Here is an 11,642-nt window from a genome sequence, read left to right on the forward strand (position 1 = left end):
AGATTACTATTTGTGTCATTGTGTTGAGCCTAAAAAAAAATTGACAACCACAATCATTGACGGAGAGGGTATTGAGTACTCAATAAGGTATGTTGTCGTGACATGAACATGGCTTCGGAGATACCCTATCAAGAATTCTAATGTTTGGTTGTTCAAGGACTTTGAAACACACAAACATATTCTTCATTTATCTAACCTTATTGTTGCAACAAATATTCATTTGATGAAGTATTGTGGTAGACCTCATAACAAGATTTTATGGAAAGTTCATGAATTTGACCACGAGGCAATACTTGACACAATAGGGGTTAGAGTTGATCCTGAAGACTCACTTGATTGATTCTACGGTTCAGAGTAGAATGATTTTGAGAATTTTGTATAAATCGTCAACGAATTGTTCTGTATTCATTTTTTGTATATATAAATGCCCATGAGCTGATTTTTACATGTTTAGGGGCATAATTTTGTATATTTAAATGGCAATGAGCTGATTTGTACATATGTACATGCCAAATTTTGTATATTAAAATGGCGATGAACTGAATCGCACATATTGTAATGCCAGATTTTGTATAAAAGCCCATGAAATGATTTGTATATTAAAATGGCGATGAGTTGAATCGCACATATTGTAATGCCAAATTTTGTATAAAAGCCCATGAGATGATTTGTAAGACATTTTTTTGTATAATCAAATAGCCAAGAGCTGATTTGACAATATTTAGAGGCAAATTTTTGAATAATATGTGACTATTTTGTGTGTCAATGTTTTGTGACTATGTTTTGAGTATATGTGATGTGTCCCTGGTCAATCATGAGCATTCTTGATTCTTGTATAATCATGGAGAATTATTTGAGTCATTATCAGGTCATAGGGGTCATAGATTGAGACTAGATACAATTTGAGCAAAAATTGTCATTGTTGTCAAAAAATTTGTCAAAAAAGTTGTCAAGCAACTTCTACATTGCGTCAGTATGGTATGACTCTCGATGTTTCGGTGCTTTGGGATGCACGACAGGGGCATGCCTAGCATAAACCTGCCCACCCGAACGCGCTCGCGACGTCGGTTTGTGCACATGATGAACCGAATCAATTCTAGCCAATCTGGCAAATTTTCATTACATGCAACTGACGATTTTTGTAGCAAGCAAAAAAATGCTACCAATTAAAAATGGCTCTGACTCGTCAAAAACTGAGACAGGCCATTGTAGAGGAGCCTCATGCAACCCCACGGGTTCAAACGGATCAACCATATGGGTCCTGGATTTGAAGAAACAGTCTGTCAAATTTTGACAATTTTTTGGACTCAGGGCACCTGAGAGATCGCACCGATACGGTATGACTCTTGAGGTTCCGGTGCTCTAGGATGCACAACAAGGGCATGCCTAGCATAAACCTACCCACCTGGATTCACTCACGACGTTAGTTTGTGCACACAATGAACTGAATCAAATCTAGCCAATCTAGCAACTTTGCATTGCATGTAACTAACGGTTTTTGCAGCAGGCAAAAAAATGCTACCAATTAAAATGGCTCCAAATCATCAAAAATCAAGACAAGTCATTATAGAGAAGCCTCACGCAACCCCACGGGTCAAAATGGATTGACCATATGTGTCCTGGATTTGAAGAAACATCCCATCAAATTTTGACAAATTTTTAGACTCAGGGCACTTGAGAGATCGCACCGGTACGATATGACTCGCGACGTTCTGACACTTTGGGATGCACGATAAAGGCATGCCTAGAATAAACCTGCCCACCTAGATGCGCTTGCGACGTCGTTTTGTGCTCGCGACATCGTTTTGTGCACACGAACTGAATCATTTCTAGCCAATCTAGCAACTTTGCATTTCATGCAACTGACGGCTTTTGCAGCAGGCGAAAAAATGCTACCAATTGAAAATGGTTCCGACTCGTCAAAAAATGAGACAGATCATTATAAAGGAGCCTCACGCGACTCCACGGGTTCAAATGGATCGACCATATGTGTCCTAGATTTGAAGAAATAGTCTGTCAAATTTTGATAATTTTTTGGACTTAGGGCACTTGAGAGATCACACAGGTACGGTATGACTCTCGACATTCCGACGCTTTGGGATGCATAGTAGGGGCATGTCTAGCGTAAACGTACCCACTTGGACGTGCTCGCAACGTCGGTTTGTGGACACAAAAAACCGAATCAATTCTAGCCAATCTGACAACTTTGCATTGCATGCAACTAATGATTTTTGCAGCAGGCGAAAAAATGCTACCAATTGAAAATGTCTCCGACTCATCAAAAACCGAGACAGGTCATTATAGAGGAGCCTCATGTGACCCCATGGGTTCAAACATATCGACCATATGTGTCCTGGATTTGAAGAAACAATCTGTCAAATTTTGATAATTTTTTGGACTCAGGGCACTTGAGAGATCACACCGGTACGGTATGACTCTCGATGTTCTAGTGCTTTGGAATGCATGACAGGGGCATGCCTAGCATAAACTTGCCCACCCGAATGCGCTTGCGATGTCGTTTTGTGCACATGAAAAACCAAATCAATTCTAGCCAATCTAACAACTTTGCATTGCATGCAACTGACGGTGTTTGCAGTAGGCAAAAAAATGCTACCAATTGAAAATGGCTTTGACTCGTCAAAAACTGAGACAGGCCATTGTAGAGGAGCCTCACACGATCCCACGAGTTCAAACGGATCGACCATATGTGTCCTGGATTTGAAGAAACAGTCTGTCAAATTTTAACCATTTTTTGGACTCAAGGCACTTGAGAGATCGCACTGGTATGGTATGACTCTCGACGTTTCGACGCTTTGGGATGTACGACAGAGGCATGCCTAGCATAAACCTTCCCACCCAGACGCGCTCGCAATGTCAATTTGTGCACACGACGATCAAAATTTGACCATTGTGAGCGTGAGGGTGCTCTTGCACCAAACACATATTGTTGTTTATATTCATATTGTCGATTTTCGTTGTTTATATTCATATTGTTGAATACATATGCAAATATTCATTTAAATTTATAAAAAGGAAGCCACCAAATACACAATAATGAATTGAATACAAGGAGTTTTGTAGGGTTAATTCAACATTTTTGAAATTTTATCAAATCATATTCCACGATTGCAAAGTTTTATATCATATATTTTTGTTGTTAATATTCATATTGTTGATTACATATGCAAATATTCATTTAAATTTATAAAAAGACAACCACAAAATACAACGAATACAAAATAATGAACTCAGTACAAATTTATTGGATCGAATAATGATATTTATATATATATAAAAGGCATGTCTGCCAAGTCAATACAAGTATTACAAAAATGTGGCATATGCCATATCCAAATCGATATACAATAAAAATGTAGAATATATCTACATGTATTGGTCATTCTATGACCAAAACTAACACTATATGATCCTAAACTTGTGGTGGATCATCAAAATCAAGCCTCTTCAATGCAGTGTGTAGCTCTGTAGATGGCTGCAAAACCATAATTCAAAAGCCAAGTTAGAATTCTTTTGTAGAAAATAGTTCACAATTAACAACATAACTATGCATTTAACTTTAATTCATTTGCAATTGAAATGTAGATTACCTCATCAGCTGCTCTAGGAGCTAATGTCTTCGCTCTCCTCTCCTTGTCACTCTTAGGAGTTTTCTTAAAGACATACTTAAATGGATCCACGTTATGGTCGTACCGCGAAGGGGTCTATTGTAGATTAAATGTACAATTAATACAATGTACTAACATAAATATATCAAAAACACTTAAAAGCTATAATATAGAGAACAATGATGTACTTGTGCCTGAGATGCTTCTCCAATGGACTAAGGATGGCTCACCATCGATGTAGAAACTCTCGCTATTACCTATATAAAAATGTTCAAAGATTAAATACAATTAATATAATGATAAGTATTGAAGGTTAAAAACAATTAATTTTACATATCAAACAAAAGTGTACTGGATCCTAAGATGCTTCTCTAGTGCACAGAGGAGGGTTCGCCATTGATGAAATAGGTATGGATATTTCCTGTATGAAAAAATTATAAGATTATAATATATCACAAGTTCACATGTACGCGTGCATATAATCATGAAACCAAGAAAATAAAGTAGAGATACATACCTCTGCACTCTCTTGATCCACAGGCGAATTAGGTGCATTGAACAAATCCACATAGCTCAATGGTCGTTGTACATGTAAAATAGACAAAAAAACACTAATCAATCTACAAACCCCAACTAATACTTGACTTCAACATTTTCAAACAATTGTACAACTAAAAATGTGTTCAATTACCTTCTTCCCACGTTTTGGCATCTTCAAGGAATTCTTTTTCTTAGGGCGATCCCTAGATGCAGAGGGGGTACCCTTAAAAAAAAAAATTAACATGACATATTAGTATAGATAATAAATTAAACATAATTTTAAAAATCTAAAATGAAATGACTTGCATATTCCATCAAAACAATTCATAAAAAGGGTTGTACAAAATATGATACTGTATAGCCTTGTAGGCCAAAATCGATCGCTGAGAGCATGATGTCATCAATCTGGGACATTCTGTCCCCTGTCAACACCTACAAATCAGAAATTGGACCAAGCATTAAAGATAGTTAGTATATCTTGTATTTTTTTGAATTCAAAGTGTACTATTCTATTTTAACATGTTACAAAATTTATACCTCAGGGATTGAAGTTGCAGCTATAATAACTGGGGGAGGAGTATGGGATACCGTTGCTACATCCTGAAATGTATATTATTTGTCTCAATTTAAATCGATGTATAAATAAAAATTTATTTATGTAATTACAAATTTAAAGTGACTGATAAATAAAATGCTATGAATCCAAATCAACACATCTGTGTCTGTGGCTAATGGGCAAACACAATGTCCATCAACTCATCTGTCAACGTGAAATCCTCAGTCGTGCGGGTCTGACATCTACTCCCGCAAATCGTCCATAGAAAAGATGAGGATCTATCTACACCGACTGCATCATCTATCCCCGAGCATATCCCCGAGCAACTGATACACATATGTTGGATGGGCTTTCTGTCGCCACCTAATGGCTCATCATCCAATACAATAGGGTGTGCTAATGATGTCCCATGCTGGATGATGGCACCGGTCAATGTTGTGGCCGCCTGAAGAGTCTGTAGCTCCATCGACTCTTTCAGCTCTACTGGGACAGCCTAATGCACCTTGGGTTTGGGTGCCAGGGGGCGGCGACTCTCCGCGGGTAATCGCCTACGGGCTCTAGGTCTATCTTGGGTAGAGCTACCACCTCTACCATGGAACTCTCTCATGTCAAAATAATTTGGGTGCACATTGAGCATAAACTCACAATATACTTTTCTCAAAAAATATAATGGCACCTCATAATTATTACAAAGTGGATCATCAAAAACCATCCACCACCTCTGCCAAAAAAGATTATTCATCTGCACATTGGTACACCAATGTATGGGAAACCTCTTTGCATTAAGAGGTAATGACTGACTAGTTTTGGGATCAACGAAAAGGGCACATATTTGTTGTTTAGTAATATTTTTGTTTTTTACTCCATCGTATGATAGCCCATCGACATAGAATTGACGACACCTATCCCTGAAGCTTCCTCATTTGGTAATTTGTGTGGAAATAGCTATGGCACCACTAGCTAATGTTTCTAGGCTAGTGGTGAGGGATTGATGATGCTCAAGTTCAAAAGTTTTCAATTTAACAATCAATCTATCAATTTTAGACGTATTTTGTCCTAACTGATTAATTAATTGCTCCTGTGTTTCGGGTGTGTGGTCAAAAGGAGGAATTGGGGGTTGTTCTTGTGTGTTTTCAGAAGGTGCATTTGGTTGTTCTCGTGGGTTTTCAGGAGGTGCATTTGGTTGTTCTTGTTCTGGATTAGAAGAATTTGGTTTTTGAAACAAAAAAATGAAAAAACCTAATCAAAATTAATGAAATTAAATTCAAAATGTAAAACAAATTGAACAAACGGGAAAGAAAGACAAAAATAAACAAAAACTAACCTTGATCCATAGCTTGGAGGACATATCTAGCACCCCGTTCGCGGTTTAGGAGAGGAAATGGAAAAAAAACGAAGTAAAAATGCGCTATTCACGAGTAAATGAGACCCAGTTTTTTTTTTACTTTTTTTATCAAACACTGCATATGCGGTTATATTTGGATTATTAGCACGTACACGCTCATTTTTCTATAAGAAGCGCGTACATGCTCATTTTCCTAGGCGTAGTGCATACGCGCTCATTTTTCTAAAAGCAGCGCATACGCACTACTTTCTCTAGGCTCGGGAAGAACAAACCTAAGCGCGTACGCGGGAATTTCAAATTTTAAAAACGTGTATGCACTGCTTGTTTTTCCACGTTTTTTTTTTTTGTGGTGTCCACTTTTCTGACCACCATCTTTGTGCACATACCCTATAAAGAAGCCTTGAGCACATGTTGTTTTACTAACTAAGCTTCAGGAAATAGGTACCAAGTTTGCATAATCCATTTATTCAAATCTAAGATCACTGGCCAAAGGGAGATGAATCTACCAATTAGTCTCATTTCTTTGTAAGGCTTAATATTTTCAAACACCTCCTCCCCTAGATTCAAAATGGTCATTTCACTACTTTTACTTTTCAAAAAGTTTTGATTTCTTTTTTGGGCCTTCGTGCAATAGCTAAATTTTAGATGTCTCATTGTTTAGCTTATGCTTAAATACTTTATTCACATAAGAAAGACCTTTCACAATCTACTTTTGTAGCTATCTCTTTGACTGACAATTGTTGCTTGGATTTCCCCCCTTACATTCAATTTGCTAGGTGTGACTAGGTTAACTTTGCCTTCAATCAACATTGACCTCCTTGAATGCCAAAGAATCCTCCTTTTATTGGCACTAGACAATATCATTTATTTCCACATACCCAACCTCCTTTGCCTCTTATGTATTCTAAATTATGACTCGTCAACCACACCTCTCTACGATTTCAATAATTTAATCTAGCCAAAATACATTAGGATTTTCTTCCACACGCTGCATCTCTCCCAAAATTGAACCAAAAAAGTCATATTTAGTGCATAATTAGAATTTTATACAAACTAGGTTAGAGAATAATTATTCACTTGCATTTTTGAGAAGTATTTATTATTGGAATTTAAAGAGTTTATATGGCATTGAATACAATATGTGATTTTGATTTTACATATACACATTCTATTTTTTGTTTTGTTTCTTGATAGATGCCTTTATTTATTGATTAATTTTTAAATTCATATAATTTTTTTTTTCTCTTTTGAATTTGCTAGAGTTATACATACATTATTAATTTTTTTAAATCAATTTTTAACATTTTGTAGACATTATCTCATCATCATCATTACTATTATTATTATCATTATCACCATTATCATTATTTTTATCATCGTCATCATCATTATCATTGTGATTCTGAATGCTATTGTTATCCCTCTTTTCTTTTAATTACAATGTAATATAAATTATATATTTACTTTTATGTATATAATTTCTCATAAATGATATTTAAAATAAATAAATAAATAATTGAGTTGAGAGAACTATTACTCCCAAGAAAGGAAGGAAAGTGAATCAACATTAAAGATCTCTTACCATAAATTCACAAAATCCATGTGAACATATATAAATTTGCACATAACGTCAGATACGCATGATTTAATCTGACATGGGCAAAAGACAATTGACAAAGGTTGGAGTGCAGATCTATCAAGAGCTGTTCTTCACCCACATTTCTAAGCACTGGCTTGATTATAAACCCTTCTCTCACATTACCTGGTCGCCAAGCATCTTTCAGAATTTCCTCATACATTTGCATCCTTTGCTTTCTCCTGTTCTCCTCCAACTTTTTGTGCCAGTAATGTACAGACTTCCTGTAAAAGAGTTCAATGTCATTGACAACTCCATGATATCATAAAACGGGGATTTAAAAACTATCCCATCGACATATAATTAGGCTCTGATGCTGCCATAACATGCAACCTATTAATGAACTCAACTCTATAACATACAACTGATTTGATGAACTAAACTACATAACATACAACTGAGTTAATGAACTCAACAGTATTGTCTATATATCAAAACCTAGAAAAAACAGTTGCATAGAAATTGAAAATAAAATCTCACTCACCCCTTTATAATCTCAACAGCACGTTGGTATAGCATGATGTAGCATGGTGCAACTTTTCATCAGGCAATCCTGTGTTTACAGCTCTGTTCACTTAGCTTCACCAATAATCTCCACAAGTACATTTTCCTTGTGTGAAGTGATGGAAGCGGATTGCATCTCTCACAACAATTTGTCTTCCAACTATTTTGGAGATAAGCTTGGCTACTGTGTGGCAGTCAACACATATTCGAAGGTTCTTGACAACTCTAATAGTTGTTCCAGGAGATGAATTTAGTAGTCCAAATGCAATTGCCAACTTCTCACTATGATGACAGAGGAACAATTCTTTTTCCTCTTCCTCTACATCATTCAGTACATGTCTTAAATCTGGAAAATACCCTGATGCCTTCATCTCCCAAGACAATTCCTCCAACTTTGCATAGATCTCCTGTGTCTGTGGATGTGATCTGTCCCCTGCACAAAAAGTATGTGCCATTTTATGGTTTTCAATCCAACTACATCCAGGCATCTTTTGAATTCCTCTATCTTTCATCAATTTTCTTACTTTTTGAACCTCACTCCACCTCCCTACTTCTGCGTAGATGTTTGACAGAAGAACATAAGCCGTGGTGCTAGTAGGATCCAGCTCAAAAAGGAGACTTGCTGTAAATACTCCTAACCTTATATTTTTATACGATCTGCAGACAACAAGAAAACACGTCCACACAATCACCTCAGGTTTAATTGGCATTTTAATGATAAAGTTTAGTGTTTCCTCAAAATAGCTAGCACGGCCAAGAAGGTCAACCATGCACACATAATGATCAATTGTAGGCGTAATGCAGTACGAGAAACTCATGTCATTAAAGTATTTGCAGCCCTCATCCACTAAACCTGCATGGCTGCATGCAAATAAAACAGAAGTGAGGCTTATATAGTCAGGGGATGTTCCAGAGTATTTCATTAGTTGAAAGAGTTTGAGAGCATCCATGCAAAAGCCATTTTGTGCATATCCTGCAATCATCGCATTCCATGAGATTAAATTTTTGTTAGGCATTTTGTCAAACAGTTCACGGGCTTTCTGTATGCTTCCACATTTTGAATACATGTCGACCAGGACACTTGCAACTGCTACATCTGACAAAAATCCGCTTTCAATTATGCTTTCATGGATGTTCATACCCTGTTCTAAAGCTCCCATTTTGGCACACGCTGGGAGGATGCTGACAAAGGTTATAGAGTTTGCCTTTAAACCCGTTAATTGCATTTGCTTAAATGTCTCCAAGGCCTTTTCAGAAAAACCACTTTGTGCATATCCTGCAATCATCGCATTCCACGAAGCCACATCTCTCTGAGTCATCTTATCAAACAGATTACGTGCCTTGCATATGCTTCCGCATTTTGCATACATGTCTATAAGGGCATTGACAACTAAAACGCCTGATGAAGATCCACTTTCAATTATGCTTAGATGAATTTGCATACCCTGTTCTAAAGCTCCCATTTGGGCACAGGCTGGGAGAACGCTCGCAAAGGTTGTAGAATCTGGCTTTACACCTGCCACTTGCATTTCCTTGAAAGTTTCCAAGGCTTTTTCAACAAACCCATTTTGTGAATATCCTGCAACCATTGCAGTCCACGAGATCACATTTCTTTGAGGCATTTCTTTGAAAATACTAAAAGCCTCTTCAAGAAATCCATTTTGTGCAAATCCTGTAATCATCGCGTTCCACGAAACCACATTTCTCTGAGGCATTTCCTTAAAAAACCTTAAAGCCTCGTCGACAACACCATGTTGTGCACAACCGGCAACCATTGCAGTCCATGAAATGACATCCGGTTGAGGCATTTCTTTGAAAAGCCTTAAAGCCTCTTCAAAAACACCATACTGTGCATACCCTGCAATCATTGCATTCCATGAGACCACATTTCTTTGAGGCATTTTGTCAAACAGTTCACGTGCCTTGTATAAGCTTCTACATTTCGCGTACATGTCTAGCAGGGCACTTGCAACTACAACATCTGATAAAAATCCCCTTTCAATTATGCTCGGATGAATGTTCATACCCTGTTCCAAAGCTCTTATTTTGGCACAGACTGGCAGTATACTGGCAAAGGTAAACTGATCAGGTTTGACGCCTGTTCGTTGCATTTGGTGCAACAGGGTTAATGTCTCCCGAGGATACCCATGTTTTCTGTAAGCTGCAATTATGGTGTTCCATGACGAAACATCTCTTTCTGCCATGCCGTCGAACATTTTACGTGCATCTCCCAAATTCCCACACTTGACATACATGTTGACAAGGTTATTTTGAAAAATCGTATGTCTGGGAAATAGAAATCCGTTGTCAGTGATGAGAGAATGGTTTTGATTAACCTCTGAAAGTGCAATCTTGGTACTGCAGGTCTGCAGCAATTTAAGATATGTAAAAGAATATCCAGGTGGGTTGTGCAAAGCCTCTCTCAACAAACCCTCCCTACGTTGTGCTCTGACATTGAAAGTGAGATGGGCAGTGAATGGCACTGGCACCGTATGAGTATGATTGAAGCGTGGGAAATGCATATTGTTATTCGATCTGCTTTTCCCACAATGACAACGAAACAGTGTGCATTTCCATCTTTATTCTGTGCATCCCCAAGGAGCATTTGGCTTTCTATTGTGGGATTTAAACCCCACTTCCTTATTTCCTGAGCTGAAGAAATAATTCTAACATAATCCAATGCAAGGGTTTGTTTAAACATCAAACAGTTCAAGTTCTTTTGATTGTCTAGATGAAGAAATATTTCCCAAATTGTGAACCTGCTGGTTTTCAGACTCATTCATATATAGAAGTGTTCAAAAAATTGTCTAGTTTTAAATGGATGCCATTGATCATTAAGAAAAGCCTAATTTCTTCATGCATTAGTGCCCAGATGGTTTCTTAATTGAAAGAATCAACCCGTGAATAAACAAACCATTCTTTACGTTTCTCTTCATTGATCTCAATTCCTTACGTTGCCCGGTCAATAAGTAGGGAAGCATGCACCATACTCCTAAGTCTTTTGAAAACTCTCTACTTAATGTCATTAGCACAAAAGTATGCCCCCACCTATTTTGGTTCCAAAACAATATTGTTGTACCAAGGAATGTCATTAATACAAACATTACACACCATTGATCGTGCAAACAACAGCTGTGATTTTTTCGTAAAAGTCAATAACATGCATTCTATAACCCCATTTTGTAACCAGAAAAGAGTGTCCCAAAAGTATACTAGGGGAAGAGCACCAGTACCCATCATAGCTAACTTCGTGCACCTACAGAGCCTAAAAGTACTTCAGATTTTGATTTTTTTCTTTTTAATTGTCTTCGTATGTGACTTAAATGCTTATAGCTATTGATCTGGATTATGGGTAGTAACGATGCACACTGTGGAATCAGTTATGCGCACAAAGGTCAAAAAGTACACATTTCGAAGTGTCACCCGATACCTAAC

At 37.3% G+C, this 11,642-nt stretch overlaps 1 protein-coding gene across 1 annotated transcript; it reads right to left on the reverse strand.

Moving 5' to 3' along the window:
- Window positions 1–7,614: 7,614 nt before the first annotated feature.
- On the reverse strand, window positions 7,615–11,223 carry LOC131071114 (pentatricopeptide repeat-containing protein At1g56690, mitochondrial). Its single transcript, XM_058006824.2, has 2 exons — window positions 8,188–11,223; window positions 7,615–7,927 (listed from the first exon to the last, which is right to left on the reverse strand). Exon 1 carries the CDS (start codon window positions 10,727–10,729, stop codon window positions 8,285–8,287), a length of 2,445 nt encoding a protein of 814 aa, XP_057862807.2. The 5' UTR covers window positions 10,730–11,223; the 3' UTR covers window positions 7,615–7,927; window positions 8,188–8,284.
- Window positions 11,224–11,642: the final 419 nt, after the last annotated feature.

Source organism: Cryptomeria japonica, chromosome 11 (assembly GCF_030272615.1).
Source record: "Cryptomeria japonica chromosome 11, Sugi_1.0, whole genome shotgun sequence".
Classification (NCBI taxonomy): Eukaryota; Viridiplantae; Streptophyta; class Pinopsida; order Cupressales; family Cupressaceae; genus Cryptomeria; species Cryptomeria japonica.

Coding starts and splice junctions, on each gene's coding strand:
- LOC131071114 (XM_058006824.2), bottom strand. CDS start 10,729: ATGCATTTCCCACGCTTCAATCATACTCATACGGTGCCAGTGCCATTC.